This window comes from Etheostoma cragini, chromosome 15 (assembly GCF_013103735.1).
Source record: "Etheostoma cragini isolate CJK2018 chromosome 15, CSU_Ecrag_1.0, whole genome shotgun sequence".
Lineage (NCBI taxonomy): Eukaryota > Metazoa > Chordata > Actinopteri > Perciformes > Percidae > Etheostoma > Etheostoma cragini.
In genome coordinates this window covers 5,715,474-5,737,418 of record NC_048421.1, presented here as the reverse complement: position 1 = coordinate 5,737,418, position 21,945 = coordinate 5,715,474, and the positions used below count along the sequence as shown (strand labels likewise).

The window sequence follows — 21,945 nt, the reverse complement described above, 5'->3', positions numbered from 1 at the left end:
CCTTACTTCCATCCATCCAGAAATGAAATCAGAAGACAATTAGGTTGTTAGCAAATGTGTTTCTGCACTTGACCTCTGTGCCCGATAAGCTTTTGGCAAAACAATCAAGAAGCAATAGTTACAGAGAAAGATACATGGGGGATGAAACACAGAGAGAATAAAGATAAGACAAGGAGTATGCAATATGCAGTATATGCAGTGTTATAGTTCCAAGAGATTTTGAAAATCTGTAACATGTCTATGAGATACAGAAAAACAGCAAATGATCTGAAACTTTGTTCAGCCCAGTAACTCAGTCTTAAAGTTTCATCTTTCCATCAGAGCCAATGTCTGTGCTACTGTATCTGCTCTACAAAGTGCAAACACCACAGAAGAAGAGCCATCTCAATAAATGTTGTTTTTCTATGAAACAATGAACCTTAAAATCAAAGAGGGCAAATGTTTTAGCATTTGCCGCAACACCTTGGGAATGCACTGCAAATACCTCCATTAATGGTTAATGGATTTAAGCAATTAATTATTAAATATTCTTGAGAGAGACATCTGAGATATAAAATCCTCGATTAGTGTCCGGAAAACAAAAATTCTGTTTTAAAGCAAGGGTGACTTGGAATGTCAGATATCTATAGGTGCAGTATAGTGTGAAGCTGGTGAAGCTCTTTATGAGGTATGAAAACGTATGTTTTCCGCCATTTTTGCTGGAAATATGAATTATATTATTAATCAATCAACAAACTTACTGCTGAAAGGCATCAATTGACAGATTAGACATCCGTATATAATATGTCACAAAAAGTTATATTTTCTTTCCATCATTTACACTTTCAAAATAACAGAAAACAAAAAAATGGCTTCTGCAAATGTGTGGGCACCCTGCAAAGTTTAAAGCATGCACCCCTCCTTTGGAAAGCTGAGACCGGACAGCGTCATGGACTGTTCTCAATGATCGTCTGGAAAGACCAGGTGATGTCAATCTTAAGGTTTAAAATGCCCAGACTCATCTGACCTTGCCCCATCAATCAGCACCTCTCCTAACCAGTTGTCTAGAAAACTGAAACTGAGAATAGTTGACGCTCACAAAGCAGGAGAAGGCTATAAGAAGATAGCAAAGCGTTTTCAGATGCCAATATCCTCTGTTCAAAATTAAGAATTGGACTTCAACAGGAACAGTGGAAGTTAAAGCAAGATCTGGAAGACCAAGAAGAATATCAGACAGAACAGCTTGTGAGAAAAGCAAGTCAAAACCCATGTTTGACTGCACAACTCCATCCAGCTAGACCTGGCAGATACTGGAGTTGTGGTACACCATTCCACTATAAAGAGATACTTGTACAAATATGGTCTTCATGGAAGAGTCATCAGAAGATACCTCGTCTATGTCCCCACCACAAAAAAAAAATAATAATCAGCGTTTGAAGTTTGCAAATTAAAATATGGACAAGCCTGATGCGTTGTGGAAACAAGTTCTGTGGACCAATGAGGTTAAAATAGAATTTTTGGGCCCAAATGAACAAAGGTACGTTTGGAGAAGAAAGGCCACAGAATTTAATGAAAAGAACCTCTGTCCAATTGTTAAGCGTGGGGGTGGATCAATCATGCTTCGGGGTTGTACTGCAGCCAGTGGCACAGGAAACATTTCACAAGTAGAAGGAAAAATGTATTCAAGAAAATTTTGGACACAAACTTGATGCCATCTGTAAAAAAGCTGAAGTTAAATAAAGGATGGCTTCTACAAATGGATTACAATCCTAAACACACCTCAAAAAGCCAGGGTGGATTACATCAAGAGGCGTAAACTGAAGGTTTTGCCATGGCCTTCACAATCTCCTGACCTCAACATAATTGAAAATCTATGGATAGACCTTAAAAGAGAAGTGCGTGACCGACAGCCAAGAAATCTAAAACTGGAAGACTTTTGTAAGGAAGAATGGGCGAAGATACCTCAAACAAGAATTGAAAGACTCGTGGCTGGCAACAAGAAGCGTTTCCAAGCTGTGATTGCCAAAGGGGGCGGTACAAGGTATTAACTTTTCAGGGTGCCCAAACTTTTGCAGATGACACTTTTTTGTTTTCTGTGATTTTAAAAGTGTAAATGATGGAAATAAAATCTAACTTTTGTGACATATTATACAAATATCTAATCTGTTGTTTGATACCTTTTGGAGATTTTTCTATCTTGTCTTGGCTTCTGGGTTGCCCAAACTTTTAAGCCCCACTGTGTACATACATACATACATACATACATACATACATACATACAGTTATATTGACATGTAGTGTTTTGGGGTTCTTTCCAATGAAGTAATTATTATTTTCAAACTGTATGTGCTGCACTTGCAAGTTGAACTCTCCAAAGAGTATTTTGCATGAGGAAAAGCTTTTAAATACTCGTTAAATCGTGGATCCCATTGAACTGGTGGAGTCCTTTGCAGTGTGATCCTTGTCTCTACATAACCACTTAACAAACATTCAGAGTCACTGGTGAACATCTGATAGGCAGCAGCTGAAGTAAGAAAGTAGATGCTAATCTCAAACTTCAACATCTTAACCTTGCACATCAACCTTACAGATGTGTTCTGCCTAGGTTATTAATAATCCACAATCATCAATGGATATGTATCATTGCCCTGTTTAACATGAAAACAAACAAATTAATTTGTTTAATAAGCTCTTGTTATGAAGTACTATTTCTGGAATTTACATTGCTCATTAAACAGCTCTGAACATAAAACTCATAGAAACTAGTGGAACAGTAGTCCTGAGCTGGATTCAGATCAATCAGTAAAACTTTATTGAGGCAGCATGCATTTCTTGGTGTGTGCCGGATGAAAGCGATCTAACGGTGCTTACATGCATAACTTAACATAACCCTAAACTTCAATTCCATATGCTGCCCAGGAGGCAAGTAGTAACCAAACCTTCACTTCTCACACACACACACACACACACACACACGCACACGCACGCACGTTGAAGAGCAAGAAGACAACCTAATTACTTTTTTAACGATAACAAGTGAAGGTGGGCAAAGTTGTTCCTGCCTGAAGATCTCATACTAATCTCCAGTGTCAACCCATGACCTTGAGCCATGCCATGCCATGCTTTTAAAAACATGAGTGAGGTAAAAATGAAACCAGTTTGAAATACATGCTTACCACCAAGTCTGTCTTTCCAAGTCGGCCAAAACTATTTGGCCTTTGTCACTGTAACATTTTCCAGTTTAGTCCCTGAGAGGCCAATTAAATGATTGTTACAACTATGTGACTGAGAGTTAATCCACGGGGCATTTTGTAGAGAAAGTTAAATTCTGGGAACGTATTATAAAACTGCAGATGAATATAAATTTATTCAGCATTATTTGGCCAGAGTACAGTAAATATTTTCCCTGAGGCATTTGAAAAGCAAGGTGAGGTGTCCTCTTCCATCATTGTTCATTCTTTGCAGTCCACAGCAGTTTCACAGTGTCCAAACATTAATTTAATATATTATTACAATACCTTTTAGTTTTTAATCAAAGGTGGTTACATCATTGTGTGAGGCAGTCATTGCAGGCTCAATTAAAGTGGATTTCAGAAAAGATATTTCAACGGTTGTGAGGAAGAGAGAGGTGATGTCCAGGAGCAAAACGACAGTGAAGACAGAAAACAGGAGGGAGATTTTTTCTCCTCAAACCCAGCAGGTATGGGCACGAGGAAATGTGTGTTACCATGGCAACCACTGGGTGCACATATAACTCAGGGTTGGAAGCTTCAACTTGTCCAGCAAGACCCCTGAGGCCCATACTAAGAATTAAGATCAACATATCCTGGATTTTTTTCAGTTACCCGGCTTCTTTAACTCTAAAAACCATGGTCCTAAATAAGCTGTGTCACAACGATGGTTTACAACTAGTTTAATCAACCTGGGGTGTCCCAATCCACCGGCGTGCATTCACATAAAAGAGGCGGTGTTTTATAGCGTGACCAATTGCAAACATCTACCAGAGCTGTATTTTTTTACAACAGAAGATTAAACTATAATTCTACATAAATATAAAGAATATAGACATGGTTTTACAGGTAAAAACGCAATACAGTCGCTACTTCCTAAAAACAGGAAGGAATGCTGGCAAAAAGCTGATGCTATTACGCGCAAATCACAACGCTTATCAATATCAATTCCTCATCAGTCAGGCACAAGATCTGACCATAATTACACTTGAGCTTTCCATAAACTGTTTAGCCTATTATTTCAGTTGCTACCTTGGTAGTGGTGAGCGATCTGAGAGCAAATAAAACATGACATTCTAATATATATTTTAATATGTATTACTTTAAGAACCACCAGACTCCCATTTGTACTGTCATCATCTTAAAACACAAATAGCCTCAACGCAATTCTCTCCGCAAAAAAATCTCTAGCTTTCATAAAAATACCCATTGGGGAATGTTAGCGGGGTTGTCGGTCTCTTTACTCTTAGTCACTTTAATGAGCACACCTCTTTCTCCGCACACCAAGCTCCAGCGGATCTTCTAAGAAAGATGACGCTGTTATCAATAGTGTCTTGATTGGTCTGTGCTTTTACATCGCTTGATCTCTAATCTCTCACATAATCTGCTCTGACCATTTTAGGTGATTTAACCCCACAATCCACCATCGTAATACAGAAAACCCTGGGTTGAACCTGAAGTTACCTCATTAACGCCAAAGCTTGCTTTGTAGTACAGGCCTCTGCTCTTCCCTTTTCATATATGGCAGTGTACTTTATTTCTCCAGTTTGTTTTAACACATATAGTATGTTCTTCAACACCAGGTTTCCGCAGCACAAGAATCTTTTCCCTGCTCTACTGGGATGCCCCAGGGCTCCATACTTGGCCTTCTCCCTTTCTTTACAGTTGCTTCTCAGGTCCTCTTTAGCCTTCATGTTTTTATCTTATCATTACTCAGTGCCAATGAAACCTGCCTCTAGCACACAGGTTGAGCTGGAAAACTAGACAATTGTTCTGAGGACCACTTCAAGTTTCAAGCTTTGATCTGGTGTTCTTTCACAGCATCTTGTTATAACCACTGCAGTGAATTTTTTTTTTTTCAATTCAGCAAAATGTAAATGTCATCATATCTGTACAGGGCATAGCACCTGGACATGCACTGAATACAAACATACTATTAAACATGCAATGCACACTGCACTTTGGTAATTATTTAATATAGCTACTGTATCACCAGCAGATTATTTAGATTTTAAATAGCACATAAAATGGCCAGTCCCTACAAAAAAAACAAAAATAAACACTAGTTAGTTTTAAAGTATCTTAAATTCAATTAAGATTAAAAAGTAATAAGATTTTGAAATTAATTTAGAATTATTCTAATGAAATTAGTTTCCATCTTGTTCAATGTCTTGTACATGAATGTCTTCTATATTCTCACTGCTCTCACAGGTAACCACTCCAAATATGTAACAAGTTTTGGATGAGGAATTTTACTCATCGATCCCATCAAACAGGGCCTGAGGAAAACCTTTGCCTCAGAAACTATTTAGGGAATTATAGTCAACCTGTACTGTACATGGCAGCATTTTTTTCTAAATTAAATTACACGTCAGGCCAATTTGCCATACCTGTCCAGGGCCGCGCTGAGCTCATCCAGCCTGTGACTGTCTGTGGTGTTACCCAGTTTAGACAGAGCATCCATCCTCTTCATTATGACCTCCAACATGTCACTGATTTTCCTCAGCACCCCACGAGATTCTTGGCCACCAAACACTGAAAAACACACACACACACACACACACACACACACACACAGTTGGTGTGAGACAAATCGTGCCAAAGTGAATCATACAGATAAAAGGATTGATGATATAGAATAAGAGGAAAAAAGAAAAAGATGAAGTGATGAATTAGAAGAAAACAAATAAGATTCCATTTTGTGGCATAATACAGTTTGTCTCTATGTAAAAGTCATGTTTTATAATGTAGAAGATATATTTTAGTGTACCAGCAGTTTAAATCCACTAATGTAGCAAAGCCTCATTCAAGATCACATTTGATAATCATTTATTTTATGTTCCATTTTACGAGTTCATTTTAAAACCTCAATCCAGTTATTTCCATTTTCTTTTGTCCTTGGTTACTAAAGCAGCAGCTCGTCAGAAGCCAACTTTCCAGCGAAACACAGGAAAAGGGAAATTAGTCTGATCGTATCGGTTTTGTCTTGCTGCTCGGCTCAAATTATTAACGACCTGACAGGTGGTAAACCAGAATGATGCTGTTAGCGAACACGGAGTCAATGAATGAGCCTGCAACTACAGACAATAAGGTCAGAGCAGGTCACCAGACTCCATCGCTTGTGAATCAAGGTCCTGGCCCCGTACGGTTTTCTTTGATCACATTCAGCTCTACCCACAATGCCGAGTCCAATTAATAACACAGTCGAGAATCACCAAAAGGGTCCGAAGGGCGTGGAACAGAAATATAAGCAGCAATAACTTCTTTTTGTTGGAGAAAATCCAAAGATGCAAGGTGAATACTGCAACTCTTGGGACAAAAATATTTTTTATTTTTAAAAAACAAAAAAACACTATCAAACAACAGCCTCATATTGTTCTTGGACGATGTGAGTGAAAATAAAGCCTCACCTCTCAGGGTTCCCTCATTAATTGCATTAGGCTTTTGAAAAATGCAATGTGTGCAGACTCACTACTCCTGTCGGAGTTCATTTATCACTGCGGAAGCAAAAGTCACCTTTCTATGAGAAGAAATTATATTATGACCAGTAAATACAATAAGGACCAAGAGGAAAAATCACCCACTGCTATTGGTCTGTGTGCATGTGTGTATATGTGCAGTATGTGTGTGTATGTATTTATACTTACAGTATAAAACGTCTGTGTGTCGTTGAGGTTTATAAAAAATTAATAAAAATAAAAAGGAAGAGAAGCACTTGGCATCAGAAACAAGAACTACAAAATAAAGCTGCTGTCAAAGCCCAGATTATTCCTCTAAATCCTTTCCCTTTATTGCCTGTACATATTTACCTCCTTGGCTTTGCACTGTTTCAGTCATTTCTACAATATATTCAGTCAAACTGGTCTGAAGACCTTTGAATAATTCAGCAGTTAGACAACATTGTTTTCCTTCCACAGACAGAAAGAGGCTAAATTAATTCCCATTCAGCTTTATAGCAGCAGTGTAACAATACTTTTTCAAAGAGGAATGACACAGGATAGGACAGGAAATGAGAAACAGAAAGATGTAAATTGCAGGGTAATGTAATACTACATTGTCCACTCCAGTACACACACACACACACACACACACACACACACACACACACACACACCATTGATGCCCACCAACTGTCTGAGACTTGTTGCATGTAACTGTAGGACCAAACCTTGAACACCACCACTAACATCACCGAAACAATTACTGTACCATTCCTTTGTACATTTATTTTTCATGGACTTTTCTAAGTTCAGATGATCCTCTTTCAGCTCCAGTGTACTTGCTGCACTAAATCTAAGCAAAGCCTCCAGTTTAAAGTGTGGGAAGAACACACATTTCTCCACAGTAATGTTCTGCGCACACATTGTACTCGTAAATCACCATTACCGAGACCCAACACCCTTCCTACGCATTACATTTTTAGAACCGAGTCTTGTTAGCAATCAACTGTTCATCAGACTGCTTTTTACTCTTGCTTCCTGCTGCCTCTTGGGAAATCGGCTAATGTGTTTTCTTTTCCAATGTACAGTCCGGCACGCTGACAGCAGTGTAGCAGGAGCTGATGGTTTCTAATGTAGAGCCTCCTCTGTGCCATTCCTCATGTGCTGGTTAATAAAGGGCCGATTTAGCAGCAGCTAATCTCCTTTAATGACTCAATTTCGGAAGTGCCACAGCACAATCGATATCATGAACAAATTCCAATTAGATTGCCGTTTGTACTGTAGCCTGCAGTAGCCAACCAGCTGTAAACAACTGCTCTTAGAGAGACACACTGGTTATACTTTAACAGGCTGCTGAAATCACAACTGAAGATGGCTTATAAGAATGGAGAATGCAAATTAATCTCAAATAGGTCTCTAAGCCGCATCTATGACCAGTCATTACCAGACGATGCAGTGCTTGGTAAGAGAAGCAAGACTGTAACTGGAAGGTCATTGGATTGTTGGTAGATTAGTATTTGGCTCAGGTTCCGAACTTGTAACACCTACGTGCTTGCTTATAGGTGTTACAGGTCCAAGAGGTGCCAGTGTTTTTCTTAAATCAGTCCATCTATGGTTCATTTACTGTAGATACGGCCTTCATAACTGAATTTACAGATCACTATAAAACAACATGGCAGACTGAAAATCTCTCTAAGTGCTTCAGTCAATTTCATTAAAATTCCCTAAACACAACCAGCAAGTCCTTCAGTTGGAGGCTACAATTCAGATGTTTCATTAGTGACGCTCAATTGATTCATACAGAGCCATAAACCAAATCATATTTACAAGAAAGAGTGGCAGTGCATCTCACCTCTTTGGCAGCACTTGTGCTGCACAAACACACACACACACACACAATACTGTGTAACCGTACCGAACGTACAACAGTAGAATGGATGCAAGGAAGATGCAAAAAGGTTGCTGCAATAAAACCAGTCTCCCCTTTAATCTGCAATAAAATGAAATGACCAACTCTACCAGAACAAAAAGCTTTCACACTAAAATTGACAAAAGTTGGTCGGCATTTTTATTTTCCAATGTTAAGTTATAGAGACATTTTTGAACAACAGAATCAAGTGAAAGATATTGCTTTATAACATTGCATATTAACTTTTTATTTTACAACTGATTTCATGTTTATTTGAATAAGGAAAGATGCTTAGACAAACATTTCTGCAACAAATCACAGCATTTATAGCAATTGCTAATTTCCAATGCCTCTCCATTGGAAGGGCTTTTTTAACAGTCATAACAAACATTGCCACAATTAAAATACATAAAGCACACAAATAAATGCCCTTACACCACCCCAGGCTGTCATACCCCTATATTTGACTACAGGTCTGATTATCAATTACAAACGTCAGTTAGAATTTTGAAAAGCTGGTTATTTTGTATTGCTTTTAGCTTGATGGGCAGCTCATTCAATGCCTTAGCTCCCTTAACAGAGACTGATGTCTGGCCAAAGGAGGGTTTTCTAAAATTATATTTTACAGTTCCCTGCAATTGTGTTTCTAGTGGACAATCCACTGGTCTGTAATGGTTGCACCATGTCACAGAGAGCCTGAGGAGCCTGTTAATGTAAGCACTTGCAGATGTTATTGGAGTTTGCAAATGCAAGGCAGTTGTCATATCCTAACATGTTCAGCTCTTTCAGGATGTGACAATGATGTGATTTAGTTGGCCTTTTGCCCAATATTTCAATGCACAACTGTAGAGTCTCTCTAATGGTTTAGTCACATATGGACTTGCCTGCGACAATGGAGGTAGCACGAAAACTGAGGTGTGAAAAGATCACTGTATGCATAAATGTTTGGCAGCATAAAAGGTTAGACAGTCCCTAATTAGTCTAAATAAATATAAGTCAGCTTTGACGGTATGGTCTTATTTTTTTTAAGTGATTGTCAAATTTCAGGAGAGGGTCAAGCATTAAACTGAAGTATTTGACCTCTGGAACTTGCACAGTGAGCTGATAGTTTATATGTTATGTTTATATAGTTTATCAGGTGAGTAAATGGTTCAGCCAATATATTACAATTCCTTTTCAAAGAAAGAACTGTCTATGTTGGAAAGATATTTAGAGTATGTTGTTTTAAAATTGCTGATAACTTAAATAACTTGTTTTTTTATGAACTTTTTGCAGTTCAAATGCCCCAAAAATTTTTCTTCACATGTGGGCCAACCTGGGTGATTCAAATATACAAGTTTCTGATCTGACCCCAAAAAAATACTTGTTAAATGCTTGTGCAAGTTGTCCACTTTCTGAAATGATTACATAACCAAAGTTCATGTTCATCTTTTATCAGTGTGCTGAGGTTTAAGCAAACTGTTCCATTGTTTTTAGATTAATTCATTATTGTAAGAAATACAGTGTTCTAACTGTATTTATTCATCAGTAATATATCATGTTTGATATAAATTTTGTTTAAAAAAATAAAATAAATCTCCTCCCCATTGGCATAATTCAGAAGAAAATAAATCCTGTCATCCCTGATATGCATATTGGCTTGCTAGTTGTCTGAGTAAGGTGCCTCCGGTTCACACCTCTTCATCTCACCTGTCACCAATATAAATTCATGTATTCTCTCCTGCTCTACAGACACACAAACATGCACAGACATTCCTGTCCTTTCACTCCCAATTCATCTATTTATTACAGAAAAGGCTGATTGAGATAGAGTTTCTCTCTTCTTTTTGGCATGGTGGCAACTGTCAGATCCAGGCGCTATTAGAGCAGAAAACCTCTGTCACTTATCCTCTAAGAAGCTCCTGCCTCTTATTACACCTGGCAGCCTGGGGGGAAAGCATGCAGTATTTTTTATTAAACTTGGTTTTCTGACACTTCAATTAAAACCTGAATCCGTCTTTTCTATTAGCTATCTCCTCTGACCTCCCCCCCCCCACACCCCCAGTAGGCAGACCTGGACCAACCAGTTTGGTTAGAAGCATGGTGATGTTTAATAAAACTGCACATTGACACACTGTAACCTTACATTGATTGATTTACCATAGCAAGCATACCTGGAAACTTAAAAAGGTGAGGAAAGGCTGACTCAGACACAAAGTTCATGGTCTGCTATACCCATATAAAAAAAAACTAAAAAAAAAACAAAACTAAAAAACAGAGTGTCTCAGCATACAATCATTTTCTAGGACGGGAGTTAAATGAATGTGCTGTCACTGCTCAGACTGTGCAGAACCATAAAAGTATGATGAGCATTTACATAAACATATTTTCTGTTTTCACACAGAAAATTCTTGCATGAATGCAAAGAAACAAGAATAGAAAATGCTACCTACACCAAGTCAGAAAGTAAAATTCCTGACCCAGTTTGCAACTCACCTTAAACACCCCCGCATACCAAATTCACTTCAAGCTAATGTTATACAAAATATTATTATACTATGTCTATGTTGCTCGTGCATTAATTACTTTGAAAATGATTGGGTGTACTGCATGTCTATGTGCATGCACTTCATAGCCACACTCAGATAAAAAAAGTAATGACATTACAGCAGCTAATTTTAAGAAACAGTCAAAACAGTAGCACTTAATTTCCCGCTGCTTCCCCCTAGAGAAAATTTGATCAACTGAGGTCTATATGAACACTTCTACACACATAATTAAATCAACGCAGACTGTTTTTTCTCAACAGACAATTCTACAAAAAAAACAATAAACATGCAAGCAGCAGTGGAGAAGACAAACAAAACACATACATAATGCTTCTAAAATGTGTCTATTGTAAATGTCAAACAATACCAAGATCAAATGGCCCTTTAAATTAAAGTCGCTGGATGCAACAAAGCCGTAAACAATAGAAGCAATCTAAGACACAGAACCCTTTTGCAGTTGAATCCGGTTAACTTCCCATCTAGGCAAAAACAAACAATCAGTACAACCCCTATTGTTGGGTCTTTCTAAGAGAAAATCACTTGTCTTTCCGGGCGACAGGAGGTTGTGAAGTGTAAACATTGAGCAGTCATTTTTGACTCATACCAGTTTTTTTTGTCTAACACAGAGCCAGGCAGTGAGCTGCGTATTCACTGCCAGTTCTTCCTAATTACCATTGAAGATGCATCAGTTGCAAAGGTAAGTTTGTTATATTCATAGCATCTACACACCATGCAGGAGAGCGCTTCTCTTTCAAGCAGATTACTTATCCCATACTTTTATTCTAACAAAGTACTGAAGATCCCAGCTCTGCTTGACCTGCAAATGCCACACCCTTCCGAGGAGCAAAGTAAGGAAAGACTCATTTTCATGCATTGCGTAGCGAGGACTGCTGAGCCATGTAATAAAAAAAGAAGTTCTCTCAGAGTTTGTGAAAGGATCGCAGTAAACAGGATCCTGAACACGACGCTTCTTCTACACCTGATGCTCTGATAGATGAAAACTTTGTGGAAAAGGTAGGTTTTCCTTTACATTTAATCCTGCAGCTGTCGCAGCAGCCCTGCCACTCAAAAGGTAGTTGAACGTTATTGCTTTATTTTTCTTTCCAGAGCAATTTCAACATATTTTTGGGTTGTTGTGGCAATATAGTATTTAGCACAATAAATATCAAATACAGGGGGTAAAGTCAGAAGAAAATCTGCCTTCAGTGAGAGATGCAACTCAGTTTGCCTGCAGCAAAACATTTTCCCATGGGGACGGGAGCTAAAAAATGCTCAAGTAATCGAACTTGCAGGTTGGAATAAAGAATGCATTAACATCTGAACCATTTAGTCTTGCTGTGACAAGGTAAAACCCGAGAGCGTCCTAGGCCTATTTCTTCCTTTGTGGCAAAGCTGCAGTAAGACCGCCGTGGTAAAAGGACACACTGTGAAGGTGGTCTTCAAAGAGCTTATTAGAAAGCTACAGTAGACCTCTGGAGCTTTTAAGATATCTAGGATCAAACGCTTCTGACTTTCACGCTTCTCACTCGGGTAAAAAAATCAATTTCCCTCTGTCCCCCTTCCTACTTCTCCACATCATTAGCTTCCTGTATCTTCAAAAGGAAGTAACGGACAAAATGCATGAATTTTAAAACTGGATATATTACTTGGTCAAGTGTCAAAGAGTGCAACACTATTTTATAAATGGCACTTATAGTAATATGTAAGGGAATAGAGCCTGTTTTTGGCTGTGCAAACCATAAAAAATAAACACATTTACAAGTCCTGGTGAATCTTAGGTTGGATGTTTTACAAAAATATGGTAGCAAGGACTGAGCTTGAGAAAAAAAAAAAATTTAAAAATAAAGAGGGAGGCAGGAATGCAAAGAGGTGAGAGATAAACAGAACGTGGAATGACAATTATCACATATTTCCTTCATAGGCTCTCCAGGCAGTCGTTGCCAGTCACACGACAAACAATAAACAGCGTTAGTGGGTTCTCTCAGCACAGCAGGGCCATTTTGTGCGCAGATTTAAAACATTGCGCATGTTAAGGTGCCTTTACTGATTTTCACATTTCATGCATGAATGTATATCACACACAAACATGTTGACTGAAACATGGGTGCAGGTGTGCATGTCCTGTAGCTCTCCACAGCAGCAGAGGATGGGTGTGTATTATCGCTTCACTGAACTATTTATCCCGGCTTGTCTATTACGCTAACTGCTCGTGCCGCTAATCCTCATTCCTAAAGTACGCGCATAAATACAAAAACACGTACACACACACACACACACACACGGCGAGAATTTACATATCTTCGAGGCAGTGTTTAATGAGCTAGAGGCCGAATGCCTTTTCCTTGGCTGCAGCCTGTGAGTGGTTAATTAATCACACAGCTCCCCTGTTTTCCACCGCCCTCTCCCTTTCCCTCCTTCAACACCACACCAGCTCTGCATATACTACTTCATAAATGAGTGAGAGCCTTGAAATTGTCTCCCATAATCTCACCTGATGCACCTCGCTACAACATCCCCTGCATTACCACACTTTCAGAAGAACACTTCTTTCCCCCCCCCCCCAAAGGTGCTTCAACCATGAGCCAATATTTACAATCATTCAAGTGAGTCAGTCAAAGCGTTTCAATACTTTACATCCTGCACACCAACCAACCACAGGACAACATGCTGTTCACCGATTGGCCCAAAGATGGTATGAATTATTCAGGAGGGATGAAATGATTACCATCACCTCATGTGAATTGCTTCTTCCCGTGCCAGCTCGTAGCCGTTCACAGAGGATGACACGCACTGTCAACAATTGTGCCAGGTGGCGATAAAAAGGTGAGATGCAAAAGTCCAAAAGTTAACACTGATTCTCCCAAATGGATAGTGCTTTAGTGGTTTATATGCAGAGGCACATAGCATAAACACAGGGAACGTGTTGTGAAAGATAACACGCCTCTCTCAGGGAAAGTGTCTCCGAAATTGTTTGGATTTTTTTTCTGCCCGTGGCTTTGATTTGTTCGTTTTGATGTCTGTGAAGGCAAAGTGCTGGCTACATTTGAGGGGCCATTTGGACTTTTAACGATTAGGGTTGTCTAAAGGAACTTGTCAGTCATCAAGGAGACCTTTTACTAGAACCAATACATGATTACTTGTGCTTTGCAACTGACAAAGACATCATGGATTCAACATCTCTAGTGGCCGTTTACTGTCATGTAAACATTATACTATTATGGTAGTAAACTTAACTGCCAGATAAATACATGATTACTTCAGTTTGCTTCAATGAGCCTGCAAGAGTGATCTCCCTCCCCCACAAAATTCACAAAACAGTACTTAAAATCCCACCTCAACCTCTACACATTTTCCGCTACAAGTTTGACTAATAAAAATGGGTTAATATGGGTCACAACAAGTTAATGTGGGCACTGAGCAGAGATGAAAGCCAGCGTAAAAGAAGATGGAGCCTCTCAGTACAACATATACCCCCCCCCCCCCCCCCCCCCCCCCCCCCCCCCCCCCCCCCCCCCCCCCCCCCCCCAACACATTCGTGATGAGCAAAGTGTGCAGCTCTGTCAACCCCTTGGCAGCAATCAAGGAAGCCCCACAAAGCACCCAGCATGCTTCCCAGGCTGTCCATTACCAGCGCAGGGCACATCCACTGCAGTCAGAGGCAACCAAGAAGCACTGACGTGGAACTGCAGGCTTACGTTCGGCTCGCACAGTGAAGGGGGAATCTCCGGGTCTCTTGGCCGAGAACTGGCCCCCGAGGGACGTCATTAGAAAGCACAAGCTGAAGAAGCCAATCCCCACCACAAAGATCCTGCAGCACACAAACAGGGACAAGAAGAGAAGTGACATGAGAGCATGACAGGGTTAGAGCTCATGACACAGGGAGAAAACAAGTACAGAGGACAGATGAGGACAAGAAAGAAGTCAAAAGTTATGAAACAAGGCATGTGTGCCATAGATTTCACATCAACATGAGCTCTTTGAGACGCCATCACTCCAAGTCCTCTGTGAGGCCTCATGGAGCGTGGAGACATTATTGTGAAGTTCATATCGTACCAATCAACCCACAGAAAAAGCATTGTGTACTCGCTTGACTGTGTCATCTCAAATGAACCATTACATGGATGTGTTTTCTATCTCTCACTGTGCTCAGTGAGCTAACATCCAAAAATGAAAGCATTAAATTACAGGTGGATGGTTGCGTTTTGGAGAGAACAGCAATCACACAGCAAGCATATTTAAAGTTCCTGAAGGTTTGGAAAACAAATGCTTTTAGACCGAATAGCTCCAAATTGACTCATCAGTCACGCACAAGGAGTCGCGCTGAGAAAATGTTTGGAAATAACCCTTTTTTAATAGAGGGGAACTGTAGGACAGATTGTTGCACTTCCATTCCGTACACCGTGGCTGTCCTGCATTTTCATAAGGCAGAAAACTGACACCAGAGAGCCTGCAGTCACTCAGCTTAAGCTTGAGTGAGAGATAGTGTCGTGATATTACTATCCAATATGTTAGGTAAGGGGGGAAAAATTGGGATTTGATGTTCAGGGCAGCATGCACGCTGTGTGGGAAAACACAAGGTTATGATTCTACAGTGAGATCAAGCCACTGAACTGTATAGTATGTGAGCTGCATGTTAAATCAGTACTCTGGAGCCATAATTTAAAACAACACTGTATTCACTAAGAAAGCTGTAAAACATCAGGGAACTTTATGTCTGACAGCGTGCTGCCCTACTGGCATGGACCCCATCACTGCATGGTGATTCCTAATTTCTTAATGCTAATGAGCTGTGGAGCATGTGTACAATCTATCTGGTCAAACGTGGCAGTTTTAATGAGTTTATATCAGCCTGAGTTGCTTTTAACTCATCTCTAGCTGCTAGTAGTGCTGGAAGTTTTAGCTGCGCAAGCAAACGTTAATTAGCACAGCAGGCATCCAATTAATGGGCTGAACTTGTAAGACTCGCTCCACTGTAGAAAACAATGGACAAAAATGTATAAAATGTTTTCATTTACACGGCGCTTTATTTTGCAGTTTCTTATCTGTATTCCTTTGAATTTCATCATTGATTTTTTTATTTGTAATAATGATGCAGAATAAAAAACAACCACCATCACAATGTATAAAAAGGAGTGCAGTCCTCTATAGTGTATCAGTGATTAGAGAATATTTTTTAAGCTGTAATAGATCGGGGAGGACATGTTCTTACCTGAACGGTTTGAAAGTGAGAAGACATCTCCTCACCATAATGGAAAAGTCGCTGCTGGCTGCAATCATTTTACACACACGCAGAAAGCGCCGAGTCCCCTTGACATGGTGCGAGTGTGTTTAGTGACAGCCAGCGTCAAAACCATAACTTTCAACCACAGTCCTGAGGATTGGCAGAGTGCGTGACGACGCAGGCAACTTCCCAGCCAGACAGCTGTCCGTGTTGGGTGTGAAAAACTTCTGCGGGAATCCCGCCGGTGCGTCCTGCTGCAGCAGCGGGCCCGGGTCCGGGTCCTTGTCGATTCTGCAGAGGAATAAATTTGAGCAACAAAAAAGAAACAAAGTGCGACTATCCTTTAATCGATCAGTTATGCTTGCAGAGAGTTGGAGATGCAGCGTATCGGGTGCAACAACACACGCCTGCCGAGTTCTTTGATTTCCTCTGAGTGGAGAACACTGCCTGGCTCTCTTCTTTCATTGAGTGAGGAGCTCCGTCGCTGCGGCTCGTTTATTGAGAGCGCCATCTAACGTCTCGTACTGGAAAACGACATATTTCTTTTCTGTGTTAAAACAGCTGGACGAAGTAACAGACAATAAACAAAGCGGTTTACAAGGAAACAAGTCAAATTATCAGCTATCAGGCCAAATAGGCAAAGTCCATCTCATTTATGCCAGGTGACTCATTCGTGATGACACGAAGTGATCTGATCCAGTGGCAGATCAAATCAGCAAAACATATCACTACGTGGTCTTATCAATGACATGCATTCTACTTCAAACATACATTTAGCGCCTTTTTTTAAACTACTGTACAGAGAACATTCCCATTGTGGTTTGAGGAGAGATTTCAGCACCGTGGACAACTCCGACGGGGACGCTGGGGGGGACAGCAGCTCAACAGCGACTCCCAGCGGACTGAACACTTTATACACTGTCCGTTCTGTGCTGAATTGAAAAGGTAATGGTTCCTATTTACAAAAAAAAACGCCACTTCAATCTTTATGTATGGCCTTTATTGAAAGACATTGTATATATCAGAGATCAAAATTGGCAGGTTGTTCTTTAAAGATAGCTGTCTTTCGAGGGAAAAGTGGTACTGTCCTTCTATTTGAGATTTCTGCCATGGGGGAAATTACACTATAATACCTTCCTGATAATAGAAATAAAAGTTGGCTTTTAACTTGATTTAAAAAGGGACATTTCATTACATTAATGAAATACTTATATGTAACATATAATATAGTTAACTGTAAAATGTGGTCCGCTTCTGGCATAATCACAAAGGGTCTTGTGTCCCTTATACTGTAGCCACTCAGTTGTTGGTATTCATTGTTGTTGTTGTTGTTGTTGTTTCGTCTTTTGGTTTGCACGCATCTTTATAAGAAATATGGATGACAGAGCCAACAATAAACTGGGACTTGACCTCAGCATTCACTGTGTACCCTCTTAAGTCTTCAAGGAAAGAGCGACCATCAACAAGGCCACATCCAGTGTCAGCCTAATATACAGCAAGTGCAGCATCCTCTGTTGCCATGGAAACTGTTTTCACTCTTACCATGTTGGGCCTTGGCTCTCCCTGGCACCGTTCTTTGTCTCTCGGCCCGCAGCCCAGGCTCTGCTGACGTTACAGGCCAGGGCTGAGATTTAAATTTACCAATGGTCAGGGCACATTCACTTACTGTGAAATGACAACATGACTGGTCATCATCTTAACGGCTGCAGGGTGTGCGTGTGTGTGTGCGTGTGTGCATTTGTGTTTTCCAAACTGAAAGACATAAATCTTTTCTTAGTTTTTTTCCTTTATATTTAAAAGCAATATAGCTTTGGCTGCACAAATGAGCAAAACACTTAGAGATAAGCAAGTGTCCATTGAATACAAGATAAGCTCACACTTTCAATGAGAAGATGAATCATCATGCCACCTGGAGCGAGTTCAATCAAGGACACTACCACCTGCAGCATCTTGTCACTGACAGGGTATCTCTCATACTTTATCTTTTCTCTTTCATTTCCATTCCTCTACTTGTCTTTCTTTTATCCAGTGCTGAGTGGTTTAGACATGTTCTTTCTTCTTTCTTCTTCTTCTTACTCCTTTCCTTCATGTTAACCTCTTCACCACTGCATTATACACACTATTTGTTTTCTTACTGATATATACTGCCTCTCTGAGTCTTTCTCTCCATCTGTCTTGTCTTTAAAGTCTCTCCTTCCTCTGCAGCTTCTTTCTCTCACTCCCACTGTTTGGTTTAGACTCCCTCTGCTTTACTGAGGATTCACACAAGCAGATGCCCAAGGACAAAACACTCTTAAAAGCATTCCTTTTACACTAAACACAGTATTTGCATTTAACAGTCACTGTGTAAATTAAATCCAGTTGGCTACTTTATCTATAGTAGACTACATCTGGTGTTAATACTGAACTTTTTGCAAAAGCCGCTGAAAGACAAATATGAAATATTATAATAAGAAATAAATATCATCTTGTGTCTAACGCCAATCTCTGGACTGCTAAAGTCTATTTGGTTAGCTTAAGAAAAATTGGATATGTCTAAATTTGGCACGATGAGCAGATGGAAATATCAATATTGTTTGACTGGATAGTGAGGACACCAGAAGACATCCAGTAAAACAGTAAAAAATAGTTGATTTTCTGTTGTTTGGTTCCCACTCTTTTCTGACATGTAATCGCCGTCACCGTACAGATGAACTCAAGTAGTAGGGCTGCTGGATTATGGAAAGAATCATAATCATGATTGTTTTGGTCAATATTGAAATCCTGATTTGGAAAGATTTAATTATTGAAATCAACAACAGTGAAAGAGTTAAACACCTTGAACTGTGAAATTTCCCTCCAAAACTTTTCCAGTTTTAGCCTTTTTTTTCCTCCATTCAGAACACAAGCATAATGTGAAAAATAATCATTTTTGAAAAATTGTAATCACAATTATAAAAAGAAATTGTAATCACAATTTATAAAAACGATTAAGCCCTATCATGTAGCACTTTATGTTCCCATTAACTGTGTGTATTTTATTGAACCGGATGTTAGGAGTGAATGTTGATTATACAAAACTGTGTATGTTCTTGTTTAGTGCTTGTTTAATCAGGTCATAGTTCATAAAAAATATGTTACAGCTTTGCTACCTGTTCAGCAACGTGAGTGAAATCTATCTTATTTTAGTCAATTCATTAAAAGAAAATTCATAGGTTTACTAATGGTTTGCCCCCACACAAATACGTGGGGTTGTTTTGAATGATGAGCATATGAGTATATCCACCGATTTCTACACAATAAAAGCTGATCTGACAAAAAGGGAGCAAATTCTGATTCTATCACCTGCTTATATAGGAACACCCTGGTTTGACTTCAGCCTTCACTCCTCTAAGCAGCTGTTGACTCACATCATTCAACATGTTTCAGGTAGAGATACCAGCTTGTGAAATTCTTTTTAAAAATGCAATACACTGCAAGTCCCCCACTGAGCCGCACTGATTTTCTGACATTGACTGACTTCAACCATGGACACTTGATAGACAAGATTTTATTTTAAATTCTTCATGTCCCTCTTTCCAGCCTGCTGCACTCACCAGCTACACATAATATGTTATTTCTCACAGGAGGAGCTCTCAGCAGATCTCTGACTGCTCATAGATACAGTAGATCATCTACTTAACACTGCAATAAATGTCCAACACTAACATAAATGTAACTAGGAGTTATGACACAGCACTTGTGATGCTCTAATACTGGTGCCGAAAACAAAGTCTTAATGTCCGTTTACAGTGCACAGCTCGATCAGGATATAGATGCATGAATGTCTAAAAAATATTAATCTTCTCCCTTTGCAGAGGCTTTCACACTTATATAACATTTGAATTAAATATACACTGCCATACTTAGAATGATTATTATTTAAATTGTTTTCTTCAGTCAACACAGTTATACAGCAAGGTTGCATTGTTTCAGGGATGTTCTTTGTCATCTTGACACCACACTGCATGACAAGAGGTGCATCTGTCAATAGGTGGGACTTATAAATACAGGTATGAGCTTCACTTTTTTGTGACAGATTGTTGTGTGACAGTTGTGTAAGAGGCAAACTTCCTAGAAAGGCTGGATACATTTACTCTTTGGAGACTTTTAAAAAATCCCAGATTCAGGTTTCAGGGGAGTTTTGGCTGACTGCTGGCCAGGTGTCACAGCCTGTAGTTTTACTTATTACATTCAGAGTACATACTGATGTACAGAGTATGTGAGTACTGCACTGTGTACCATATCTATAGGATGGCTGTACTAACAATCTACATTGCAGGATGAGGATTTTTAAGAATGAAACCCACGACAAGCCCACTAAATATAATGTAGAAGTAGATATTGGTTAGCATTACCTAGACTTTAAAATAGTAACATGTGATGTGTACAGTATATGTCATATATTTGTATTATATTTGATAAATCAGGCAGTAATGGTAATTTAATGCGTTAACCTGTCTCTTTTGTTCTTTAAAAAATAAGACAAATTGTTCAACACATTAGGAATCTAATCATCATCGTCTTTTCCTAACTACTCCTTGTCACATGCATTGCCATTCATAATCCTTCTAAGAGCATCTTACACAGTACTTTTTTGTTCTCTGAAAATACACAAAAACAAAGCAGGAAAGTTATACATCCTCTGAATGCCCTGTAGGTCTCTAGCTTGTGGTTTTAAAGTTTCATGGGGCTGTGATTATCATAGGTCCCAACAGCTCATTTTAATGCACCAAAGTCAAGCTTAAATAAATGGTCTCACTACAATGGAATGGCTACAACAGGGACTGACATCATCAAACATCATGCAATCGTACATGATGCAATCAGGCTTTGAAGCCACAAGATTTTTAGCTTTCCAGTCATACACAAGTGATACGACTCTGAGACTGTTTAGAGATCCCAGTATCCATAAATATTTAAATACACCATTTTAGAATATGCAAACTAACACATTTGTACTGCATGCAAAGCAATGCTCAGTTTTTTTTCCCCACTAAACTGCATGGGATTAGCAGATTGTGGCCATGTTTGTAAAGGGGAGACCCATGGGTACCCATAGAACCCATTTATATTCAGATATCCTAGGGTGACAGCTCAAGGGACCCCTTTGAAAATGAGCCTGCCAGTTTTTTCACTCAAGAAAAACTTTAGCATGGAGCATTATTTATCCCCCTTCTCGTCAAGCTGGCATGACATGGTTGGCAGGCTACCACTGGATTCTTCAGATAGGCCTAGTGCAGTTTTACAGCACACTACCTTGGCTCTAGTTTAAAAAACGAAATATGAAAATGATTACAAAATGGCCGAGATCGCCGGCAGTGCCTGCTTTAACACATTTGACACATGCCTAACCCTATCCTTCAACACTGTTTAACCATAAAATAAGTAGCTACAAAATATAAAGCCATTATTTTTTTTTAACCTTTTTTTAACCAGGAAGTCCCTTGAGATTGAAATCTCTTTTCCGAGGGAGACCTGGCCAAGACAGCACCCCAATTACAATGTATATAGAAATACAGCATAATCCAAATCCCACATAGAGGAAAGGAACAAGTCACATGGCAGTTGAGTTTTTGAATTACGTTGCATTTTAACATGGCCTTAACTGGATCATTTA

At 39.4% G+C, this 21,945-nt stretch overlaps 1 protein-coding gene across 3 annotated transcripts in view; it reads right to left on the bottom strand.

Annotated features, from left to right (window-relative positions):
- The window catches only part of LOC117957512 (alpha-1,6-mannosylglycoprotein 6-beta-N-acetylglucosaminyltransferase B), a 51,223-nt gene extending 34,463 nt beyond the window's left edge, over positions 1-16,760 (bottom strand). Inside the window, exons 1-3 of one of the 3 annotated variants that reach the window (XM_034893317.1) lie at positions 16,296-16,760; positions 14,782-14,894; positions 5,600-5,744 (exon numbers count right to left, since the gene is read on the bottom strand). In XM_034893317.1, coding sequence (XP_034749208.1) covers positions 5,600-5,744; positions 14,782-14,894; positions 16,296-16,363 — 326 coding nt within the window. In that variant the 5' untranslated portion in view covers positions 16,364-16,760. The remainder of the gene's footprint in view (positions 1-5,599; positions 5,745-14,781; positions 14,895-16,295) is intronic. The other 2 variants (XM_034893316.1, XM_034893315.1) reach the window with 2 other exon arrangements.
- Positions 16,761-21,945: the final 5,185 nt, after the last annotated feature.